The sequence below is a fragment of the Zonotrichia albicollis genome, chromosome 11 (genome assembly GCF_047830755.1).
Source record: "Zonotrichia albicollis isolate bZonAlb1 chromosome 11, bZonAlb1.hap1, whole genome shotgun sequence".
Lineage (NCBI taxonomy): Eukaryota > Metazoa > Chordata > Aves > Passeriformes > Passerellidae > Zonotrichia > Zonotrichia albicollis.
This window is the reverse complement of record NC_133829.1, coordinates 15,564,106-15,589,963: the sequence shown is the minus strand read 5'-3', so window position 1 is coordinate 15,589,963 and position 25,858 is coordinate 15,564,106. Positions and strand designations below refer to the sequence as shown.

The 25,858-nt window shown below is 43.8% G+C and overlaps 1 protein-coding gene across 2 annotated transcripts; it reads right to left on the bottom strand.

Annotated features, from left to right (window-relative positions):
* Positions 1-471: 471 nt before the first annotated feature.
* Positions 472-23,720, bottom strand: IREB2 (iron responsive element binding protein 2). 2 transcript variants are annotated; one of them, XR_012582168.1, is made up of 23 exons: positions 23,568-23,720; positions 22,879-22,968; positions 19,703-19,868; positions 18,445-18,582; positions 16,218-16,430; positions 14,574-14,643; positions 13,375-13,558; positions 12,672-12,811; positions 12,130-12,301; positions 10,958-11,058; positions 10,410-10,526; positions 9,125-9,284; positions 8,177-8,312; positions 7,526-7,610; positions 6,764-6,920; positions 6,394-6,518; positions 5,976-6,080; positions 5,577-5,719; positions 4,997-5,144; positions 4,785-4,907; positions 4,191-4,376; positions 3,311-3,662; positions 472-1,878 (listed from the first exon to the last, which is right to left on the bottom strand). XR_012582168.1 is itself a non-coding variant. In XM_074549510.1 (22 exons), the coding sequence occupies exons 1-22, from the start codon at positions 23,584-23,586 to the stop codon at positions 3,552-3,554; spliced, it is 2,889 nt and encodes a 962-aa protein (XP_074405611.1). In that variant the 5' UTR covers positions 23,587-23,720; the 3' UTR covers positions 472-3,551. The 2 variants fall into 2 exon arrangements, 1 of the variants encoding a protein (XP_074405611.1); XM_074549510.1 differs by having other exon boundaries at positions 472-3,662.
* Between the last annotated feature and the right edge of the window lie 2,138 nt (positions 23,721-25,858).

The window sequence follows — 25,858 nt, the reverse complement described above, 5'->3', positions numbered from 1 at the left end:
AGTTGTTGTCTTATACATCAAGAGGTCCGTTATCATTATAGTGCAAGGATTCCATATCACCAGGGTTTCTTTCACACCTCCTCAATGTCTCCCACAGGCAGCTCCTCTAAGCACTGGCTGTTCCTGGTCCTTGCAGCAGCCACCTGACTCCAGATGCCACCAATCCACTCTTTTATACCACTGCTCTTATTGGCTACAGCTGTGGCCTGTTAACATCAGGCCTGCTCCTAATCTTTGCTAATTAGTTCAGCTGCAACTCTTTAGGGGACAAGATTACATTCTACACCACCTTCATTTACCCATACTGTATCCCCCTACAAAAATGTATTTAAAAAGCATTTGATATAACATCCAGAGGGGTGTCTGGAGCACAGCTAAGCCAGAGAACGTCCTTCTACAGCAGCTAAGCATGCTTTGTGCTTGTGAGCCCACACTCACTCCTAACAAGTAAATGGAACATGCATCATGATATAACACACAATATTATCTCTCTTTTATTCACCCTGCCCCTTCACATGCAGTATCCTTTTAAGTGCATTTCTTACTATCTATTCAAAATAGACAGTAACATACAACAACTGTCATACAATTTTCTTTATTAAAAATAATTTACAACATTGGTAACATTGTATGCACAATTTTCATCAATTGAACTTAAGATATATCTATGCAATACTTACTGAACTTAAAACAGACTGTTCTGTTGGCTTTAAACAGCAGACAATGATTTGCAGTTGCTTAAATAGGATTAATATACATAGCTTCTTGTCCTTATACTTAGGTGTAAAATGTATAAACATCAACACTATCCCAAAGCTTTGTAGTTTGGGATGGGGAGGAAGAGGGAAGCAAGAAGAGAAAACATTTACAAAAATTTCAACAAGATTCTCCCCCCAAATCCAAATGGAGAGAGGTCTAGGTTAAATACATCTAACACACTGAGTCACTTCTCAAACAGGTACACGTCCTCCTACACTTCAGGATACTAAAGAGAGGTCTAAGTGAACGTTTGGTGTGTGAGCACAGCAATCCTGACTGTCCCAGGCCCTGCCAGAGGGCTCCTGCCTCTCCTGCCCTCAGGGTCCCAGCAGTGTGTCCAGAGTTAAACGTCCTCGTTGGCTGCTGGCCCCCTGAGCTGCACTCTGCACAGGGACAGGGGGCAGGGCTGCTCCCACAGCTCACAGCAGACGGGCCGTGGGCAGAGCTGTCCCACAGGGAACGGGCCCAAGGGTAGGAGCCAGCCTGCACACCTGCCAGAAGCCAGACTTGGGCTTGTGGAGAGCTGCACCTGCTGCAGCAGCAACAGCAGCAACAGCTGGGCAGCCCCTGTGCCCAGGCACAGCTCACAACTTCCCTCCCGTGGACTACAAGACATCAGTGCAGCAGAGTCAAAGCAGCTGCTAAGGTAATGAAGCCCCATTTCTCTAAAAGGAACTGAGCTGCTTTACTGGTGACAACTTGCAGGGAAGTCACATGTCCTGAAATTGTACTTCACCTCATCAATCTGCCTTGACATGGCTTGGATTCCTGTCTCCTGAAGCATGGAGAAAGGGCAGGGGGCTGTGTTTCCTTCAAGCATTAGTAAATAGGCATGGAGTTGCAGTTGTGTTGTCTGCATGAGGCACCATTATGTACCAGCACTAAATTTCCATTTTCCCCCAGTAACATTTCCTTAAACTAAATCAAGAATATACCTTTGAGCTGGGATAAAATAGCATTAGACAGTGTTGTACAAGAAGTAGGATCTGCCCAGTCACTCTGGATAGAATTAGTGGAAGTGTACCACAGAACAGGAACTCGTTCAGCATTCAGTTGAATATTCATTGATTTATCCCCCCTTAGGAGTGGTAGGAGTCACCGGAATGGTTCTCATCTTACCTAAAAGAAAATCACATCAAACTAGTGAAATATAAAAACAGATTAAACAGAACTTCAAACTTTAGTGAACTTTGTCTAACAAAACAGAAAAATAAGTATTAAATTTATGTCAATCAAGTTTGGCTTTTGAACTGTCAAAAAAAAATTAATACACTGTATTGATATAATTATGCAAAAGGTTTGGGGTATTTTGGGTTCGGGGCTTTTTTTAAAGGAATGTCAAACATACTATTTAAAAGATTTGAACAGTTCATCTCTTAGTTCACATATCAACTATTTCAGTATCTGGTTATAAATTAACAGTACATGTAAATAAAGCTAATATATAGTCCTCTTGAATGTTTTGATATTTAAGACAACATTTATCAACAACAAAAATCCTTAAAGCAAAATCTTGACAATTTACAGGCAAGTATTGCAGTTCTGTTCTCCAGCAGAAATTAAACTCTGCACAAACTGTAAGTGGAGTTATGAAGCTTTTCAAGACAGGAGCACAGGAAGGGCCTGCTGGAGCTGCACTCACTTGCACAGCTCAGACAGCACCGAAGCTCTGGGAGGTGGGAGCACAAGCCATGGGCTGGGAACAGGGGCTGACAATTCCAGCCACAGCTCCTGCAGTGCCACCAGAGCCAGGTTTGCTCAGTGCTGCAGGCTCCCCTCAGGAGGGGATGCTCTGTGAGAGCTGGAGCTGCCAGCACACGAGAAAGCACTCAAAGGCAGCGTGCCCATCTGGCTCTTGGACATCTGACACGTGTCCTGTATTACACAGGTTGTATTTAAAGCAGAGGAATTTAAACAGCCCTAGCAAATGTTTTAAAAGGCTTTAAAGGTTAAAACATTACGAGGAGGTGCTTTCTCTGATGATATTGCAGAGAGCACAATAAAAACACATGTCACAAATGACAAGTGCATCCCTTGAAGCAGATGTGACAAACTTCAATTGAAGGGCATGAAGAAACATGGCTTATCCTGCATTAATTAAACAACTGGGAGATTTGTTTTTAAATGCAGAAATGTTTCCCATATTTCTAAGCACACAGAATTTCACATATTTCATAGCTTGAGCAGTTTAAATCTGGATCCAGAGGAAATATAATCCCATAAAGGTAAGGAAGTCAACATCTGTGATACAGGATACCATGGGCCTCATGTGGACTGCTTTTTGTTCAGCCCACAACCTCAAGAAATTGAAAACTTGGTATCTTTTTTAAGCTCTGGTTGAGGAAAATAAAAAATCTGTTTGGCCTTTAAAATTCCATGCCATCTGCTACTCTTAAACCAACAAACAGCAGTACACAGATTTACAGGTGCAAAAAATGAGTGGAAACAACTGCAGAAAATCTTCTTACATAATAATCTTCAGCACAATCAGTTTCAATTTCGCATAGTTTATTTACAAAATGGTCTGATAAAACATCCCCTCCATACTTACAGCTCTCTTGTCACAATACACATGTTGATTTTAGCAATGTTTAATAGCACCATTAGAATATTATTTAAAATCAGAAAGGATCTCGTTGCAGTTACAATGATTCACAATCTTTTACATCCATGGACGAAGTAACTTTGAGCACACTAGGACTGTTTGCAGTTCCACAGTACAGATTCCTGGGTTCACACAAGGCATTTGCTGAGTTACCAGTTATGTAGGGTACCCAGAGAGTCAGTAGCTACTATAAGAATCTTCGAGCCACAAAGTTCAGACTTCCACCATTCTTGTATAAAGTTATCTCCATATTGTTTTCAAACAAGGCAATCACGCTGAATACTTTTCCAGTGCTTGTCTTCAAAAGAAAAGCAAAAAAGAGAAACCAATTAAGCTTTGCTTTCACTTCCCCTTGCTTATTTCTGAGTCAACATTCTAACCCCAAGTTTTGTTGAACACAAGCAAATTCAGCCCTCTGATGTGCCCCAAGCCTGCTGAGATGGAAGGCAGGCTTGTTGTGGTGCAGCTGGGAGCACGGCACAAACTGTGTTATGGGATTGTTTACAGAGCATGGAGAGCTGAAGCCTCTCACAAATCATCACACTTATGAGAGACAAACTCAATTCTACCCTAAGACCAAGCCCATGAGGGGGAAAATACCACTGAGAATGATCATCAGGTGCATACTTGTTGTGTACAAAAAACACGTGTCTATCTACTTTGGGAAACTCCAACAGCCATGACAAACTTCAGGCAGGACTATAAGCTTACCTTCCAAGAGAATTTAGTTCTGTCTTTTCTCGCTGTGCTTTCTATCATCAGAATTAAAGTTTTTTTCTCTGCATCAGAACATTCAACAGAGAAATTTAAAACATTGCAAAGATACCTTAACATCCAATGTCATTCTGGGCAGCAAGTCTGGAGGGAACAATATAGAAAATTGCTCTCTGCCAGTGAGTCCCAGAGTACTTGGATTTTCCCCAGGACGAAACTGAAGTGGAGCGATGCCAATCCCAATCAGCTGACTCCTGTGAACCTTCTCATAGCTCTCTGCTAGCACAGCTTTAACACCCTGCAAGAACACAAGCAGAGTGAAACACAGCAGGAACCTTCAAACACAGATATGTCCAACATCTCACAATTCAAACTCAAGAGAGTGCTTTGCACAGAGCCCTTTAAGTACCTTGCTAGCATCATTTAGTAGTTTCCCACCTAGATGGAAGCAAACAAGCCAGAGCAGGTCCATGCAGTGTGAAATGGAGTTTGTTACAGACAGGGACCACACTGGGGTTAACAGGACATGAATCAGAGGCTGACTTCTGGTATCCAAAACAGTAAATTACATAATGAAGAAATTCTGACCTATCCTGACTAGTGATTCTGTCCCATGAAGATTCCAACAAAGAAATCATACAATGTGTTTTTAGGTATTTCCAGAAAAAAACAAAACCACCCCCAAACCCAAACAAACCAGCAGTACCAGTAGAAAAGGTCCTTTAGCAGCCCAGTCTCTTGAGCTACCCAGTCCATACTTCTTTCCTGCTAGAATAATGACAGGAATGCCTTCCTTCTGGTACAGCTCCGCTGCTTCAAACACATCTAGCTGTGGAATGATAAAATGGTACATTCTGAGTGAGTGCTAAACCTGCACTCCCCATTCCAGAATAGCTGTGCAAACAAATATATTCCTACCGTTTGTCCTGATGGGAAGTGAATTGTTTTAGGAGCTGGTTTTCCTATGAACTTATTGAGAAGCTTGATATTTGCAAAGGTACCTCTTGTCATCACAGCATCATTGCCTCTTCGAGCCCCATAAGAGTTGAATTCACGAGGTGTGAGTCTGAAATAAAAAGAAAATTGAAAGATATCCATTAAAGACGAACTGATTTAAAAGGATATTATGATTTTTTCTTATAATTATTGCAGCATATCAAAGTCTTCAGTGGAAGATGTAAAGAACTGGACCTCTAACAAATGTAATTATCATAAATCATGAACGATGTGCAAATCACTGCTAGGTTATTCATGAGGAAAGCCACAATTTTTAATTAATTTTCTACTATTTTTTATGAAGTGCTGCAAGTAGTGTGGTACTTACAGAAGAATTATTGGGAGACTGCTCTAGGAAACAACCCACTTTACTAATCCTCTTACCAGCATATTTATTAACATTGGTTAAGTATTTTGCTTTTCCACGTGCAGTCTCCCCTTTCTGCAGCCAGGCCTTTCTAGAGAAGATGGCAATGCTGGTCAATTATCCAGCAGGGCTCACCCTTTGCTGGTCAGGTACTTGGCAGCAGCACTGCTCCTGGCAATGCTCCCAGCAGGGGAAATGTGATCCGTGGTGACAGAGTCCCCCAGGAACAGCAGCACGTGCGCGTTCTCAACCGCCCGCGGGGGAGCTGCTTCTTTGGCCTGGCAGGGTGGGAGGGAACAACAAAAGGAACATTAAAGTTTCTTCCAGGAGCTACAGACATAAAACATATCTGCAGTATAGGAAGGCCCCTGGATGGACAGGCCTCACTCATTCCAGAGACACAAATATTCAAAAGACTGAGAAATATGAGCAATAATTAAATTTGTTAGTTCAACATTGAAGCTTTGCTGTAATAGCTATTCCTTTACTTAAATGCAATGCATATAATCTAGTGGATAGATCCACTCAACTTACAAGTTTATCAAAAAAGGAAGGACATCTAATATAAGTAGATTTTAAATCCCAGGGAAATAAAGTCGACTCTGGTGCTTCCAGTAAATTCCATCGTTTGTTTCCTTTCTACAAGAAAGAAAATTAATAAAGAAGAACAGAAGTTAGTTTATTGTAGTTTTACACTCAAAAACTAAAGACATACTGGTGATTTTATTAATTACTATTATTTAGTAAATAATTTAGTAAATAATTTTGTATTACATATTACATAATACATCACTGGTATTACTTAGGAATTCCTTTTAAATACAAGTACCCATTTCAGTAAAGTCCTCCATCACCATAACAAATAAATGGCAAACAAATCGCATTCAACTGCAAGATATTAAAGCTACAATGAAATGCAACATTTAAATTATGCAGAACAGACCACCCTTACCTCCATCTTTTCTTTCAATTCCTTAAACATGGATGATATCACACGCTCTTCCTCCACTGTGTGAAGTTCTTGTCTTGTGGGCCAAATATCTCGTAAGTAAATACTTTTGCCATTAAAGCCAATGCCTGAGTAAGATTTTAAACACAATAAACTATTAGACTTGAGATTTGTATTAGAATATAGATGTGTATATATTCAGGCCTGCAGAGATGGTACCAGATAGGCAAAGAATTTGATCAGTTAAGTGAATGCTTTGCTTTAGCCACAAGCAAACCAAACATGGCTTCAAATGTACTGGCTCTGGGTGCGGGAATGACGTGCAGAAATGTGTGCCCATGTGCAGCAGCAGCAGCTGCAGGAGAACACTCACCCAGGGGCTCGGTGTCCAGGTCGATGTGCACGGTGCCCGCGATGGCGTAGGCCACGACCAGCGGCGGGGACGCCAGGTAGTTGGCACGGACACAGTCACACAGGCGGCCCTCGAAGTTCTTGGTGCCAGACAACACCCCACAGGCAACGAGATCTCCCTGAAAGGCACACCCACACACACTGCTCCAGAGCCTGGAGTGCTTCAACAGCTCATGCTGTTTCTATTGACTAAGTCAGTTGTGCTTTTAGCACTGCACTTCAAATATTTACTCTAATGCAACAACTGAAGGGCATTTTGCTCTCTCTCTCACTACCCTTCTCATTTTCTTTTTTGACCCTCTGATGTGCTTTCCTGTCACTTCATTCAACTCGTCTCCTGCCATTTATTTATTTTCCTTCTGCTTCAGAAGAGGAAAAAGCTGTAGCTGTTTAGAAAGTGCTGGCTAAAATTATTCAAGCAAATAGGTCTCGAAAACCCTCCACCACTTAGGATACAAAATCTACACATTGCATTCTCTGCAAGATTAGATCATATGAATTTATCTTGTAATTGATAATTGTATTTTAGAAATACCACTTATTAAATTTATTTTACTCAGCAATGAATTGGCATGGTTGCCCTCTAACAAGCAAATACACCAACACAATCATGTTAAGCCCAAACCAAAAATGAAGTTTACTTTGCATGGATTGCTGTATTTCTTGATTGCTTAACTGGGTGAGAAATACATTTCTGTGTTCAACAAGCCAGCCAGAACTTTACCTGTTTTATTGCATTCCTGATGGCTTCTGGCAAAGGGGCCGTGTTCCCAACACAGGTGGAACACCCATAACCAACAACCTCAAACCTGCATGGGAAAAACCAATCAAGTCACACATGGCCATGGGGAATCTGTTAACATAACTGCTTTTCCTTTTATTAACAATCTCCAAGAATGTTTTTCTCTCTTGATAGTTAAGACTTTTTAGAAAATGAACAAAAGGCACTACATGTCACTGATGCAAACCACAGCTGGGCACTGTTACAGAATATTGAACATATTCTGTCACTGCTACAGAGCAACCAAAACCATTAAATAAACAACCCCTGACAGCAGCAATGATAAGAGAAGACAAATACAGACTGTCCTGACAAATTTGCATCCAGCTTCCACTTTTAGAATACATCATCAAGTACATCCTGTCCTGTAAATCACTTAAAATGAAGTAATTTGTGACTGGAAAAACAGCTCTGATGTATTAGAGCTACATATAATAAATTCTGAAGTGGGAATACAATGAAGCAGAACAATTTGAAGTCAGCAAGGACGCAAACCAGCAATCTATGAAGTCAGGAACTAGCCAGCCCCAAATGAACAGCAATCCTGTTGATCAGCCCACACAACCCCTGTATGCAGCACCTGCCCAGACTCACCCAAGCTTGCTGAGGTATGGCAATACTCCACTGGAACTGAGGTAATGTGTGACCATGCCACTGCCAGGGGATAAGCTTGTTCTGATGTAGGGCTTCACCTCGAGGCCAGCCTCAACAGCTTTTTTGGCCAGCAGTCCTGCCAAACAAAAAGGAAAAAAGGACACAGATTATGATTTGTATATCCCTTCATAGGACATCTGTATGGTTCTACCTTAGTGAAATCAAGCATAAAAACCCCCAGAGGATTAGACAACTTTCAGTTTAATAAACTATTTAAGCAATGACTGGCCTGAATAAAGTTTTTTAATGCATAACAATGCCATTATTTTATTCCCATTCCTGGCAGGTAGACACCCATTTTACTTTCTCTAAGACAAATCTCTTTACCATGTTCTAGCTCACAGTGCCAATCCATTCAGCCTCCACAGACAGGCCACACAGCCCTAAGGGGAAGCTCACCTTGGCCACAGAGGATCTTAAAAAGATGAGAGCAAGGTCTGACAGATGAGCTGTTCCAGCAAAACCATCTGCAGCTGGCAAAGGTGAGGCAGATACCCCCAAGCAATGACAGAAGGACTGCTCAGCAATACAGAGTTCCTGTGCTGGCTGGGGATGACAGCTCATGATCCAGGCCAGGCCTGAAGCTAAAGCCCATCTCCTGCAGCAGCTGTGGCACTGTGCACTGACAGGAGCCCTAGAACTGGTTACTTGCTGTCATACTACCAAGTGTAAAGATTTTATAATTGCTCTCCTTAATACTGCTTTAGGGGACAAACTCAAATTGTATTATGGAAAAGCAACTTTCCCTACATAACCTAGCCAGAACCTACAAGCTAAGGCTACAACTCTGCAGTTTCAAACCTGCAAGGAGAGCCTACAGAAGTGAAGGTGAGGGCTGTGAAGCATGGGAGCACCATTAAGGTGCTGAGCTGTGTGGTCCCAACATACCTGCAGCAAGCATGACAGATGGATTGCAATTGTTTGTACAGCTGATGACTGCAGCAATGACAACGCAGCCGTGGGACAGCTTGTATTCATTTCCTTCATACTGAACAGGCACAATGTCATTCTGCTTCTCAGCTGCAATCTGAAACCCTTTAACACCAGACTGGATGACAAAAATTCATGTTAGCAGTTGTTACAGTACAGAAAGGATGACATTACAGCAAGACCAAGTGAACACTGGTTTTGAAATAATACTCAGCTGTGCCACTTGGAACTCCTACATGATTTTAAAAGCAGCACTCAGTTCATGCCCTTGTCTGTACATGGGTCTCAGCCTTCTTCCTTCACAACTGCTTTAACTCTGCAGCAGTTGTGAACAAAGGTCAGTCTGTGTGTGGCTGTTGCACAGCTCACTTCCTTGTATATATGGAAGAACATCTCCTTAAGAATACATGTCTAATCTACACAATACTTGTTCCTGAACTAGAAGCATGTCCAAGATTTTAATTGCAAGAGGGTGGTAACTAAACCAGAGTAAGTCCATTAACATTTTCTACACTCACCTGAGTGCTCTTCAGCACTCAAACATCCTCCAGAAGTCCCTTTCAACCTCACCCTTTCTCTTCCACCATCAGCTATGATCTCCCTGCAGCACAGCTGAACCACAGTACCACAGGCCTCATTAGAGGCTGTTTCTAATACCGCTATAAGTCTTGAACATTGATGATAAATGAAATGAAAATGAAGGTACATTCCTATATTAGCTGCACTCTTCATTTACCCATGGATATCCCTAACCAAAACCAGTACCTTCAGAGTAAAAACATTCACTCTGTGAAGACAAATTAAGCCGTAAGGAAAAATCATTTGCTAATATAAGAACTCAGAACACTCAGCTACAAATCTTGGCAGTCTTTCTGCATCTCCTTTAAGGAGTGATGATTTTTCCTAGAGTAAATTCTGTTTCAGAAATTAGGTAATATAAAACTGTTTAAAAAAAGCCCTGAAAAAGTGAAAATGTTTGCTAAGATCACACTATGGACTACCTAAAGTTCTTTCTCCCTAGCAATCTAAACTGTGAAATTAAGGACGTTGGGAAACTCATGCTCCAGCCAAACACACCTATGATTTACTCTTGGGATGCCTGTCAAGCAAGCCCAGAACACCCTGGATATGCAGTTGTGTAGCAATAAGGAGGCTCAGTAGGTACACTAGGAATAGGTAACACAATATTTATTCATGTGAATGATAGGAAATACCTTTTGAAGCAAGCACCAGCAATACAAACCTTTTCATTTAAGCAGGCTTGGAAGTCACTTTTCATGTTATTAACAGCCACTCTATCTTGGGATCTCTTGGGGCCACTGACATATGGAATTATAGAACTTAGACTAACTTGCACTACCTAAAGAAACCAAGAAACAGAGAGTGCAGGCATTACCAACCCCAGCCCAGCAGTGCATGGAATTTATTCCCAAGACACCCAGGAACTGTTGCTCCACATTTGAATGCTCTCAGACATCTAGAACTCTGGGATTCCATTTCCAACACCACTCACTCAAGAGGCCATTCCTCTTATTCTAAATGTTTTAACATTATCCACAACTTCTCTACCCTTCACAGTCCTTAGGATGACTGGAATTCAGTATCTGTACTGACATAATGTTACTGTGCTTCCCTTCTTATCCCACCCCCCCTATGTTTTATAAACTGCTTTCTCAAAACTGAGTTAATAAAAACAGCTTTGCTGAAAGCAATGAAAGTTACAGTGGGAGATAAGACTGTGAAATCGTCAGTAGTTATTTATGAGAATCAAACAACTCCTTTCAAGCATACCTGGGAATACTCAGGCTCTCTGGAAGAACTCTCATCATTTCGAAATAACTTCACAGCTTTAAGATATGCTTCTGTGACTTCAAGCTTGGCCTTATCAAAACCTAAGGAAAGTCACGTCAAATACGAGAGGAGTCACATTAAAGACATAAATAAAATAAACCACACAACTCACAGACACTCAGATTGTTTTAAGTGTAATATCCAAAGTACTTTTTTTTCAAGTACACAACTTCCATATCCCAACTTCTATTCAGGAATGACACACAAATTAAAACATTTATAAATCATTACATTTTTTCCTAAATTATCTTGTCTTCTTATGTCAAGGAATAAAATAAGCTATTCCACCTCTAGCAGTGGTAACTTACTAAATTGACAGTTGTGTCCCTGAAGTCCATAAGGCTTTTCTGTGTTAGGGGTTCCTTGTGCAATATAGACCCTGTGCTTAGCTGACAATAGGCAGTACTGCTGGCTATTCTTCCAAACCCATTCATCTGCTCTGCACTGATCAGACAAAAACATTTGCTATTGAAAGCATTTAACTCTTATTTGAAAGTGACAGGTTTCAGTCTCAAAGTCTCACTCATGAATAAGCTTTTTTTGGCATCTGTCACCCTGTGGTTTCCTGTTTGCAGTAGCTTGATAAGGAACTGACATCCTCCTTGCTTAGCTTGAGATGCCAGTGAAATCGTGCACTTCAAAGGGAAACATAAACCACTGGGAAAAATCAGAGACACGTTCAGATTTGTTCTGCAGTTTCACTTATTTCTAGTTCTGATTTTGTAAGGAATCTCCAGGTGGTTATGGGACTCATTTCAAATCAAGAGGAGTTATATTCCATACATATTTCAAAATAAAGGAAAACTTCCTTAGTATTTTATAGGCTTACATATGCTTCCAAAAACAGGACTCTGGATGCTGAAAAGCAGTATCATGTTGGTAAATGAGGCATTAGACAAATGGGCCAGACTGGACACAAACCTCAAGCACAAGTCTAATTACATGTTACAGCCACATCAGAACTCTGCAGAAAAGCACCAGGTAAGAATTAAGGAGCTTTAAGCAAAAACTCAATAGTTCTTGCACTGGGCTTTTCTGCAGAGTAAAAAACATATACTACCACAACTGAAAACCACAATTACAACAAATCCTTGCTTTAGTTTAATATTTACCTGCATGCTTTAAGTGCTTCAATGTCACATTATCAACAGGGAAAAAACTCAGAATAGCACCATATTCAGGACACATATTTGCTATTGTGGTTCGGTCTGCTACGGACAGTTGGGAAACACCACTCCCAAAAAACTCAACAAATTTTCCAGCGACATCAGCTTGTCTAAGATGCTGTTGAAAAGAACACACAATACCTGGTATGTGAAGATGTACAGTGCAAGCTGTGCTTGTCACAATTCACAAGTCATGAGCATTTAAAACAAAAAGTTGAAACTCTAATGCCTATGTTTGAAAAAAAAAAATTATGAATTATTTTTAGTTAAAGAGGGTCTATAGGCAAACCATTATAGAGGGGAAAGAAAAAAAACCACTTCAAAGGACTAGCAAATAAAAATAGTTAGAGATTAATTGTGGCAGTGCAGAAAGGTACAAATAAAGGTATACTAAAAACACTCCCCTCATTTAATTCATTTCTCAAGCAACACTGGTAGCACTTGCACTAATCTCTCCTCTTTTGTTTGGGACGGCACTGAACCCTTACCTTGGTGATGCTGAGCACGATGTCTATGGAGGTGGCGAAGGGGCTGACGGTGCCTGTGAGCTCACAGCCCACCACCTCCGGCAGGGGCAGCGTCAGCGGCATCCCCAGCATCACCGCCTCCGCCTCGATGCCCCCGACGCCTGCAGGGACAGGGGGACACGCCCGTCACACCTTCACTCCTCACTCCCTGTGCTCAGCTCCCACTAAATAACAAACCCCTTCACACAAAGCCTAAAGACTCAACACAATAAACATATTGCTGCTTTCCTCTCCCAAATGAAGGGCAGGGCTCCATTTTCAACAAGGAGACAGCAAGAAATTTACAAGTTCCATTAAACATTTGCACATCAAAAATATAATCAAGCAAAATATTGCTCAAGTTAAACATCACAGTCAACCAGAAAATATTTTATATCTAAAACTAATCTTCTGCAAGAAAAGTAACCTTCACATAAATTTCAGCTGTACAAACAGCACCTGTTTGAATATCAGCTGGTTTTTGTTTCTGTTTAAATTACGAGGGATTAATTACAATTCTCAATGGAAAGAAATGTTATTCAAGATTACTTGTAGACAAAAAAGATTCAGAAGAATAATTAAAAACAGTTTGTTATGCTTGAGATACAAACACCAGTGGGAAGAAATATTTTTTAGTGAAGCTTTAGGTGCCTTTCCAAGAGCAATGAAGTGTGAGCATACTTACCCCAGCCCAAGATACCCAAGCCATTTACCATGGTTGTGTGCGAGTCTGTGCCAACCACGCTATCAGGGTGCAGGAAATCTTTCACGTCAAAAACCACTCGGGACAAATATTCCAAGTTCACTTGATGTGCTGTTCCAGTCTCAGGTGGAATTATGGAAACATTCTCAAAAACTTTTGAACTCCACTGTAATTTTTCCAAAAGGAGAATAAAAGTTGCATTTTTTCAAAGCTATATTCAATTCTTAGAACATAACTAAAAAGACAAAATGAAGACACAATAAAAGAGTCCTTGCTATTTACCCAAGTGGCTTTTGTCCCTTTGTCAAACAGAGATGTGTCATCTCCTTGGATACATTCTTAGTCATCAACAAAAGCTTTCACTGAATTCCTCTGGAGACTGAAATCAGTAATTCATGCCCATTCCAAAAGCAGGGCTGCAGAAATCTCTTACCCTCCACTTCACACAACTGATTACAAGCCCACCTAAGACTGCTATTCAGACAACAAAACCTAAGCACTTGTATCTACAGCAGAATTTATATTTAGAGCACAACTGAGTTTAGGTTTGACACTCCAGGGTGAAACCACTTGGGATGGTACATTTAATAGAGTTGACACAGAAACTTCTAACAAGGTTCAGCCTGGCCATTTCCTTCTTTAATAATGTAAAAGCTAATTTGCAACTTTCAGAAAGAAACCTCCAGTCCACATCCATGAAAAGAGTTCTAGATCATTGATGTGACTTCTGAAAGCAAACCAGAGGATAAGGATCAAACAGGAATGTGGCAGAGCCCTGGCCAGCAGCACAGAAGCTGATGTTCACCACAGGACTTCTGCTGCCCAGTCAGAGAGCAGCCATGGCTGAACACTGCTCTCCACTCAACACCTCCAACTTCAGCAACTTTTGTTAACACACTTATGGATAAATGACCCTTTCAGCCAAACTCACTGTGACCTAAGGCATTGAGGTCATGAAAGGCATTAAAAACACCAGTACTTCATAAATCCCCACTGACAAGAACCAAACCAGAGTAAACTTTTTCAAGTTAGAAAGCCAATTTTCTTTTCTTGTTTGGTTTCAGATTTGAAAACCTGACATTTCCAAATTATTACATTTAATTTATCATCTAAAACCTGAATACATACAAATGACTCTTAAAAAAGCCCAAACCACAAAGCCTGCAGGTACACAGACATACCTTAAAAAATTGAAGCCTCTCTCTATTTCTGCCAAATTCCATCTCTTGATTTTTTAATACTGTCTCCGGCCTAGAAAGAAAACAAGTTTACAAGTACTGTTATAATTTATTCCAAATTACAGAAGAACAAGTTGTAGTTTTAGTTTGTTTGATGAAAGACTTATTTAAGCCTGCAGGACTCTTTGAAGAGGTTTATTAGAACAAAGACAATTGCTTCCCTGCAGCAAGATTTGTAAACAATGAGATACAGCTGATTTCATATGTGCTGTGTCTGAGAACCTGTTTATGCTAGGTATGGTTCATCTAAAGTGTGTGATCTCAAAAGTACTTGAGAGATCTATTCCAAGCAGGTACTACAGAAGCTTTTCCTCCCTAGCAGTTAACTCACAGGCTGCACATCTCAAAACTCCATACATTACAGAACCAAGATGTTCACTAGTTCAATTGTAACTATCCTCCATTTTTGTATTTCCCTCCAAGCTACAAGTTTTTCTTCACAAGTACTCATCAGTACAGTCTCATAAAATGAACTATCTTTTCTTTGTATGTGTTATTTATTAAGATACTGATACTTGTTGTAACAGAGTAATCTATAACTTAAGAGGAATAACCTCTGCTTTGAGCAGCTGAACAAGGAAGGGAACACACTTGCTTTATGCCAGGAAAGAAGTCCTCAATTCCTAGAAGTGTATTTCACTTGGAAGTCATGAGCCTTCCCTTTCTTCTCTGCAGCAGGTCAGCAGCTCTCCTGCTTCACCAAGCCCCAAGGGACAGTCAGTGTTCACCTGCAGCTTCACAAACCCCACTGCTGGTGTGCTGTCAAACCCCAGTGCTGCTGCAAACATCACTGCTGCTGCACTCCTGCACCTGTGCTGAGCAGGAACATTCCACATCCATAACAATACCACAGCATTCACACAATATCACTGTGGCATACAGATCTGATCAGCTCTTTAATTGTCCACCTGTCCAGCACAGGCAGATAGGGATCTCAACAGCCCAGCAGACAAAGAGGCAGCAGCTGAATCAGGAGGACAATTACACCTAATTGGCACAGGTGGAGCAGTGCACAACGACCTGTGTGAGTAACACAGAAATCTGGGAGAGGCACAGACACGAGGCTCCCCCGGGCTACTACACAGGCAGGATATTTACTGAATTTCAAATCACTGACAGATCGACTGTGAGATCCTGTACAGGCTGGGGATGATGCCCAGGCTAGTTCTTAGTTCTCTAAGAGCAAGAGACTTCTGAAAAGTTATTACAAAAACCTCTGAGTTACTTTTAGAGACTAATTAATGCTTCATTGAGTTACTCAATCAGGCTTGCTTTGCAACAGACTGAGAATTACTCCTATGCTTAGTTGTTGTTGTAAAGAAATGAGAGAAGTAGAAATATTTAATTTAAAAGTCACAGCCACGAGTCAATAGGTAGCCATCTGCAGAGTGTAAAAAGCAAAATTTCTAGATGTATTTTTATCTGCTACATCTGACCTTGTTCTAGGTACTGAAACAACTTATCCATGGCATGGGTGAAAACTACAGAAGGATGCTTATTAAATAAAAATCCCATTTCCCTGCGCTGTCACAGGCAGCGTTCCACAACACAAAGGTACAAGGCAATTCAGCAAAGGCGCTTCCTTACTCAGGCACGGGCTGCAGGTGGAAGGGGCAGAGGATGGGCGTGTTCTCGATCTGCGCAGGGAAGGGCCCCGGGCTGCGGCCGGCCTCGCACGGGCCCCGGCAGCCGCTGTGGCCCCGGCACGGGGGCGGCTTCCGCAGCGGCGGCTTCAGCGGGGACAGCCGGGCCAGCGGCTTCTGCTCGCCCCCGCCGGGGTTGGGAGCGTTCTGGATTGCACTGCAACATCAAACACGGCACCACTGAGACGCTGCCAAGCTGTGCTTTGTGCACACACCCCGCACCCCCCCACTTGTGCTTTTTGCAACCCCTTCGACAGATTTTAGAATAGCATCTGAAAAAAGAGAATTCGTTTATTACAACCCTGTTGCAAAGTAAACTGTCACTGGATAAACTTAGTTAAGTAATATAGTGTGGTGTGGTAAGAAGTGAACAGAACTGGATTGTCTGAAAGATTAACACCAAACAACTCCTTCCATTTGTTCACAACAGACCAGAAATCTTTCTAAACAGAGTTGTAAAGGCTGAACTCTGAGTTTTACACTTGGAAGTTGTGGGTAGACCCTCATACAAATGGTAGACTGAATTTATTTCCTTTTTTTAAGACAGTGCTGTACTTGTTCTATTAAAACCACAGAGGAATGACTGCAGGCAAAGCTTTCTCAAGGAATAAACATAACCTGATCATAATTAGGTTTTTTCTACAAATTCTTGAAGGCACAGGTAAATTGTATACATATTCAAGCCAGTCAGAAGTAAGAGAGAAAAGCCAGGGTTTTATTAAAAAATAAAGTCCACATAGCACACCACCTTCTATTTTTGGGTCTCTGCAGGAGAGCAAAGAAAGCTTATTGTGAAAAACGAATTACTTTCACCTGTCTAATTATTAAATCACAAAATTGCAATTAAAGCCACTGCTTTCTTCTGCCTCAGCAGCAGAGCCAGATCCCCAGCTATCCCAAGGGCAGGGTATTGCCTGGCCTGAGCAGATACCTTGTCTAAATCCCAGGGCAGCCTGCCAGGCTGTAACCCACAGATGGGAGCTCCACAAAAGCAGCACAAACCACCCTGCAGCCAAGGGCTGCTTATCACAGCCAGCAGCTGCTGAGCCCCCACAGCTCTCCAAAGGGACGCTCCAGAGGCGGATTTATCATTACAAAGCAGCACACAGAGACCTCTTGCCAGCACTTGGTCTGCCTGATAATTTTAGGCTGGCCTAATTGCAAAGGAATCAGCTGTCCCTCTGGACACAGGAATGGACAGAGCACAGAACTGACACAACACATATGCAGCACAACAGATCAGCTGCAGTTTCTTGCTCTTTTGACACTCAGCAAACTGAAACCCTGTAAGTATTTGGAAGGTTGACAGAAATGACTCACACATCCATATCCTTTGACCACAGGCTTTTTCTCCATGAACTTTTAAAATTTCCAAAGAGCCTGAACAGTTTATGCAATTCTGCATGGGTTTTGGAAGGTTCCACAATTGAGAGGCAGGGGAGAAGGTGAAGGGAGGCTGCATTATTATTTACTTCAGCAAACACTAAACAAAAGCTCCAAGTTTTTCCTCTTGTGCAGTATTTATGTTTCTAGCAAAGGCAGCCCCAGGCTGTGTTCATCACATCACTGCCTGTCAGACAAAGAAAACCATCCTGGGAGCTTTCCAGTCCCCTTACTTTTCCAGACTTCTCCAAGTATACTTCTCTCTCTGAAAATATCCACAGCCTCATTTATCTGGTGTTAAAGCAAAGCCCAAAAAAACCCAGACCAGTCACAAGCCATGGGGTGCAATGACAGTCTTTCAAAATGCCCAGGAGAATTGCAGGCCCCTTCTCTGGAGCTGTGACAAGGCAGCCACGTTTGGAAACAAAGTTCTGTTTAACTTGATCAATAAAATCAGAGCAAAGCAAAACAACAAACGCCCTCTCCTCATTCTCTTGATACATGCTATTTTCTGGAAACCATGCCAGATCCTGTTATTTCAGCAAAATCTTGCCCAGAATTTGGATTATCAGTCAGCTTCACCCTTAAGGCCTCACAAACATTCTTTCTCTGCCCCAAGAGTGCTTATCCATTTTTATCCAGCCCATTTTCATATACCACCACATCTTGTTTTAGGGATCCACATATGGCAACTGATTTGATGGGATAGTAACAACATCTGAACAAATCCACACTTCAGTGCCAGACAAAAATATAAGACTTGTAAAAATTAAAATAAAGTACATTACCATTTGCTGAAATCAATCTGCAGAGAATGGTCAACAGTGAGATCAGTTGGGCAGGCAGGATTGACCTTCACTGGATCTCCTCCAGCATTTCTCACAGCTTCCCTCATGGCAGCAAAATCCACCATTGCTGGGATTCCACTGATGGACAGAAAAACAAAATAGTAAAACATCATGAGACATGAACTCTCTGAGAGGCACAAACTTCTTTTTCATTTTATCCAAGTCTAGAAGTAGCTATATCCTATTTCAGAAAATACACCTGTTATTCTCTCAAGTTTAAAGGACTTGAACCAGTTTTGAAACCACTGGAGTTGGTACACCCTCTCAAGGAGCAACAGCGTGTCTGAAGGCAACGTACCAAAGAAGAACATGGGACCATCTCAAAGATAACCACACTTGTCTTGTGCCTTGCTTTGTTTCTCAGGTGTGATGGTATTTCAGTACAGAAGGGATCTTTGGATACTCCTCACCTTTACAACAGAACCTTGATATGCAATCAAAGCTTGTGCTATACATTTAAAACCTCAGCCTGTATCATTTGTCTGACAGAGCTATTTCTGAAGCTTGTAGCATTTCACAATATTTGTATTGCTGTACAAAAAAGAGGCAATGTTTGTAGAACACAGTAGCACGTAAATCTTATTGGCTTTGCCTGCTAAGCAAATGTTACCTAATTTTTATTATCATCATAATTCCTTTCTTAATTATATCAATAAATATACAGAGTCCGCAAGACAGATTAAATTGAATATCTGCAGATTGATGAAGGACTGCCCTTTTAGCTATGCCACAGTCAAATCACTAAGAAAGTTAACATCCAAAGAGCTGCTTTTTCTACATAAGTATTATTCATGGATTCACCTGGAATAGTCATTGTGGACTAAACAATATCTAATCTTCAATTATCTCAAGGAAGAACTGTCAGTGACAGTGTGAACTGTCAACCATGTGGCTACAGCCAAAACATCACCACTTCCATTTTTATTCTAGCTCCTATCCTGTAAGGTGCTCCTTGCAGGCCAGCAGCTTCAGCCTCGCCAACCTGTCCCAAAGCCAGAGTCCCCTAGGGAACAACTCCTACCCTCACATCATGCAGAATTATCATGAGAAATCCACTGCACAGCAGAGGCAGTGCAGAGGTTTCTATCTGGGTATCAAGAGGGGAAGTGTGATTTATTCTCACACCAAAGAATTCAACACGAACTCAGTGAGGTTGCACAGGTTCTTCTGGGGGTTTTGCACACACCCACATACTCACGTGAAGTCTTGAAGAACAACTCTGGCAGGACAGAAGGGCACTTCAACATGGTTCTGTTTTGTTTTCCAGTCCAAGATGTTCATAGCATCCGTTTCCTTCACCAAGAAGCCATCGCAGTTGCGGACACTGGACTCAAACAACACCCGGATGGAGTAAGGCAGAGTATCTGCGTGAGGCAAGGGACAGACACCATGAGCACAGCACCTGCAGCTTACACAGATTTAAAATTACAGTCTCACTTTTCTGAGGAATTCCACTTTTCTAGGCTTTGGAAGGATGAGAGGTTCAGGAACCTGTTTTCCAGTTGCCTTTGGGTTTGATCTTCCCTACCCAATATGGAACAGAGAGTTGCAAAATGTACCCATTGATGTGTTGTGCTATGGGATTCTAATGGGAGATGGCAGAGGCTTGTGCACACTGCTCAGACAGGGACAATAAGGGATGTGAGCCTGGCAGGGGAGAGGTGCCAGGAACACAGACCTGGGATTATTGATGAGAGCAGGACAAAAGCAGCAACTACTGGAATACTGAAAACCATTTTAACTGCAAATTTTGCCATTCCATAACTCAGGATACCAAGCCAAAGCAACCAACACCAGAATATTATTTTCAATAAACAGTGATACAAAGACCAGAAACTATTCTGCCATGCACCCCAATTAAAATTAACACACTCCCTAAAATATAAAGAACATTTCATTAAATACAGCTTGAGTCAATTTGCTACTGATATGAATCAAGGTACAGACAAGCAGCAGTTTCCTTCATAGAAAAAAAGGGGAAATGGAAATGAGAATTAAATAAGATAGAAGAGAAAAATCTCCCCAACTGCAAACAAAACAAAATAACACCTAAAGAAAAAAAATCAAGATTGATTGACATTTCTCCCTCAATTCACACTATTTTCAGCATAATTCAAGCAGGCAGCTAGCTTTGTAAGAACAGTGAGAAATCCTAAAAAAAGTTTGCTGGAGGAAGGCGAAACACTTAAGTTCAAGCTTTATTAAAAAAAAATGGTGGTCTCAACCAAATCCAGTGGTTTGTTCACAAACTACTAATATAGAATGTGCTGACTCTGTTCTCACTGTCTTTCTGATATAATATCCACAGCTGTCTAATTAGACAAGTCACTATTTTAACATTTGAATAAACTTAATAAACTATTTGAGTATAAAGATGTCATCCAGAAGGTCTCATGAACCTTCATGCCACCACTCCCTGGATTTAAAAGCCAGATGCCCAGAGAAGAACCTGTTTGCTTTCTTGTGGGTTACAAATCTCACTGCCCCAGGGGCTGCTTAGCACCAGCTCTGGAGAAGCAGCTGCTTCTCTCCAGGAGGCATCAGCAGCTCCCATCTGCAGTTTGGGACTTCCAGGGAACAGCACAGCTCCAGCAATGGGACCACAGGGCCCCCTGGGACTGCCTGAGCCTCAGGGGCTGTGGGCAGAACTGGGCTGGGCAGGGCTGGCACCTCCCGGGCACTGCAGCCCAGGGGAGGCCGGGCCCAGCAATGCCCCAGGCTGCAGGAAGGGACACCAGGGCTGGGCACAAGGGAAAAGCAGCTCACAGGTTCAGCACAGCATCATGGCAGGCAGTGCAATCTCTGTCCTCCCACACTGCCACAGCTTAACCATGGAAGTTTCCCCACATGAGCTCCAGCCCCAGCAAGAGCCTGGTCTGAATCTCCACATTAGAGTCTGCCCTAAATCCTTCTGAACTCTTCTCATTTCCCCACTAAAACACTAGAAAACTGATAACTAAACCAATGAACATTTACATTAGTAATCTGATTAATGTCAGCTGGCAATTAATATCAAATTACAGCCAGACAGGTAAAACTCAAACTGTTCTAGAAACAAATGCAGTGAGCAATTCCAGATGCTCAATTTGCTACCAGTGCTGTCCCAGACTGTGTCTAGATGTTATTTGGCATTTTGCTACCTTGAAGTTGACATGAGGCTTCCAGCCTCTGCACAGAAGTTTCTATTGCAAGACAAAGGCCCTCTTAGTGCAGTCTGTTTAGACTCCTGAGAATATGTTCAGGAACACCCACTGCTGCTGCAAGCTTTGTGGCACATTTCAGCAGAAAGTTGGACATTGTTGTTTAATTTCCACTCCTGCCATGAGGCTTTTCACAAAACTGCTGTGGAACTGCCTGGTCTTGTTACTAGCAGGGCACTGCTCCTCCCTGGACCAACCCACCAGCAGAAGTACTGTTTCCTCCTTGTGTGCTTATCTGAAAAACTGACTTTGTTACTACAAGCAGGGGAAATTTGCAAGAGCACACAGCCGTTGCACAGTTTCAGCACACACTGTGCCCCTCTCTCTCTTCTCTTTAAACAACATAAAGGTAATAATTGTGGTCAAATATGGGTTTAAAGTGAAATATCCACCGATTTTTCTAATTCAAGAAGCATACTACGAATTGTGTGAACACAGAAGAATTCAGACCCTGCAAAACTGAAAAAAATAGCCCAAATCCTTTACTAAGGAAGGCATAACTAAGCAAGGCTACTAAGTAGCCCATGTAAGTATTCCAGCTGAACATGAAGACAAAGGGAGAGAATAATGCCAGCATGCTTTGATTACCTGCAAGACTGAAGGCTGTTCCAGCTGGCACCGAGCAAAGCTCCCTCCCCTGCGTGCACTCCCCTCCCACCACACGTGCAAGCTGTGAAAGGCACTTGGACACGGAGCCCAAGGAAGGTCCCTGGCACAGACAGGCACCGCATACTAATGACAGGCTGAGATTAAGCAACAGTGAGCACCACAAACCCTCAGCCTGCAGCAGGAGCCATGTTTTGGCAAACAGTCACCCACGGTGTGAGGCTGCTGGGGAGGGGGAGCTAGAACACCATGAGGCTGCACAGAAATACAGGAAAAGCTGTATTTATTTTTGAAGCATTAAATAGGAGCTCTTTGTCACTTCATTTTTTTTTCCAAAACTGAGTAATTCTTCTGATTTGGAATACTGTTGAAAACTGCAGAAACACCTGTACTTTCTCCCTTATTAAAAAAAAACAAGTATTACCCCTGCAAACTCCATAAAGCACTAAGAAATCGGGATATAATCAGCCTCCCAACACATCCATTAGGAATTCCCAACGGCATCTCCCGGCACCGCAGGTGCAGGGGCTGCTGGCACCGCCCCGATCACCCCCGGAGAGCATCGTACCATACTTGGCGCCTCCGAGCTTCGACACATTGTAAAACTTTTTCTCTGGGTGGCTTTCCAAAGCTTCAATGGCGGGCTGGTAAGGGTTTCCTGCGGGACAAAACAAACAAAGTTACAGCCACAAAACAACGGGTCCTTCCAGCACTGACCGAGGACTCACAGAAAGAGATTTTACTTTTGATTCCGCCAGAAATAACGTTCCTCTAGACTGTAATTAGATGCAACACGAAAAGGTTTCTAAATGGATTGAGACACCTCGTGATGTAGACGTGTGACTAAGGTGAACTTTAAAAGCATCGCTAAGAGTAAATACATGTAGGTCAATGCAGGTCGCCAGCACAGCCCGAACACACCTGACCTTTGTTGTCTCAGTCTGCCATCTACACACAGGATAAGACACCAGCGCAGATAAGAGACACGGCTTTAATAGAGCAGGAAGCACAAAGCATTGACTGCCCAGCCAACGCCAAGGGAACAAGACACCAAAATAAAGCTCGTAGCAATCATTGGGCGCTCGGAATAAATAACCCCCGGCAGGGAGCGGACAGCGGGGCGGGGACGGGGCCGCTCTCCCCCGGAGGGAACTCCCACGGCCCGGGACAGCGCCGTTCGGCGGCGAACAGGGCTCGGCGGTGTCCGGGCCGCGGTGTCGCGGCGGGCGGGGCGGCCCCGTCCCCTCAGTGACCGACCTGTCCTGGGAGGGTCCATCGCCGGCGACCATGTCAGCGTGAGGGAGCGGGCCGGGGAGCGCCGGCGGGCCCGCAGCTCTCGCGAGACTGCACCGCGCCCCGCCCCCACCCGGCTCTCGCGAGACTGCACCCCGCGCCCCGCCCCCGCGCCTCGCTCGCGAGACTACGAGGACGCTGCCCAGGAGGAAAGGGCACGAGATCGCGCGAGACTTCGCGGAGAGGGCAGAAGTAGCCAGGAGCGGACAGCCCCTGCTCTCGCGATAGTAATGACAAGAGCACGGGCGGAGCTGCCGATCAGGACGCGCCGGGGGCGGGACCACGATGGGGCGTGGCCACTCTGAGGGCGAGGTCGGGCTGGGGGCGGGCCTATGGTGGGCCGGTGCTGTAAGGGGCGGGGTCATGCTGGGGGCGGGGCTATGATGGGGGCGGGGCCGCAGGCCCGCGCGGTGGCGCCGCCTGGTGGCCCGGCTTGGTCCCGGCCCCGGGCGGCACCCCCGGGGCCGGGCCTGACCCCTCCCCGGGCCTGACCCCTCCCCGGGCGCAGTCCCCCAGCGCAGGGGCTCCACAGCCCCGCGCAGCGTGTGAGGCTGAGGGGTGCAATGGGTGCTAAAGATCATACGCTCCCATTTTAAGCTCCATCCGACCTGACGTTGAACGCTTTCACGGATGAGGCATACACTGGACAGCCTGTTCCAGTGCCTCACCACCCTCACAGTGAAGAATGTCCTCCTAATCTCATCTAAATTTCCCCTTTTCAATTTGTACCCATTCCCCCTTGTCCCATCACTATAGCTCCTGCCCACCTTCCCTGTAGGGCCCTTTCAGGTACTGGAACGCGTTGCGAGCTCCCACACAGCCTTCTTTTTCCCGGGCCGCGGCTTTCTCAGCCCCCGTGGCGCCTCCGCAGCTGCTCTAGCAGCTCGGGCGCTGCCCACAGCGGGCACTAAGGGCAGCGGGCACTAAGAGCGGGGTAGCCGGCGCTATGGGCAGCGGGCACTAAGGGCAGGGCAACCGGGGCTGTGGGCAGCACCCAGCAGAGCCCTGCAGGCCCAGCAGCAGCGCCCGAAACACGGCACGGCTCATGGCACTCTCGCCTCCACTGCTCCGAAGGCAAAATGTTGTCCTTAAGGAAACAAACTTGTGCTAGCACAGCTGTCCCAGGGCACGCCGCTAGAAGTCTCCATGAGCTGGAAGGCAGGAACATTACCACAGCCCACCCTGAGGGCAGAAAGGCGTGTGCTCAGGCTTCTACAGCTGGGCCTGATCTGGCTCTTGCTTTTAGTCTCTGATGCTGGATTCCTTCACAAGGATTTTTCCTTTGAGTATCCTTCTTCTTTCTTTTCTCTTAAATAAAAGGTTTTTTTCTTTGCTGGGTGGTGGAATTTTATTTTTGCCTTCATCTTTAGCGCAGCAGCAATAGTACATGAGGCCACACTCCCAGTGGGGAATGAGTCAAGCAATAGTCATTTCTCCAGGCTGTAAGACATAGATAATACCTGGGGTTTAGACACTAATGCAGCCAGAACTCATCACCAGGCTCAGGCAGAAAAGAAGATTACCAAAAAGATGTCCCCATCTCAGCCTCTAATCAATCCATTTTCCTTTATGCCTGTGTCTCTTTTGACCTAAACTGCCATTGCCTTCCTGAATAGTGACAGAGGGACTTGACACACTGATTGCAATAGTTATGCTCAAAACTGCATGAGCAACCCTAATTCCGGCCACTTTTTCTCTGTTCCATGTTGCAGTGATGCCTGACCTATCTCTGACAGATTGCAGGAAGAGGGAATGGGATGGGTGGAAAGGTGGTGGAGAATGTGGCCAAGATGTGTCTAGACGGGCTCCCCAAATTCTGCTGTGTAAAGCACGTTCAGGGTGCCCAAAGCTGAATGTCTTTGAAGAGATCACTCATGTGTGACATCTCAGGGGTAGCTTACCCTGGCTGGATCAGTGCAGCCCTTTCCATGACAGAACCCAGCCCAGACCCCAGCACACGAGGCTGCCTCTCATGCTGGCCACACAAGAGCTCCATGGGAACCAGGCAGGAGTGGCTGGGGCTGGTGCTGGCAGCTGTGGTGACAAGCAAATGAAGTGTTGGCAGACAAATGCTGGAGCTCTGTCTCTTGACAAATTCCACTAAGAAGCATCTCCAGGGATGTGCTGCACCATCACTCACTGGTTGTTTTCCTTTGCCAAAGACACCCCAGTCTTGCAGGGCTCAGTCCTCAGGATGCCAGAGAATAAACAGCTGGTGGTTATCTCCCTTTGCTGGCTGAAGGCTGACTTTGGTG

What these genes read in the sequence shown, in the direction of transcription:
- IREB2 (XM_074549510.1), bottom strand. An exon ending in GAAGCACTTAAAGCATGCAG is followed by an intron (nt 11,059 to 12,129) that starts GTAAATATTAAA and finishes GACTTTCCTTAG; the next exon opens with GTTTTGATAAGGCCAAGCTT. An exon ending in GAATGACATTGGATGTTAAG is followed by an intron (nt 3,663 to 4,190) that starts GTATCTTTGCAA and finishes TTTCTTTTGAAG; the next exon opens with ACAAGCACTGGAAAAGTATT.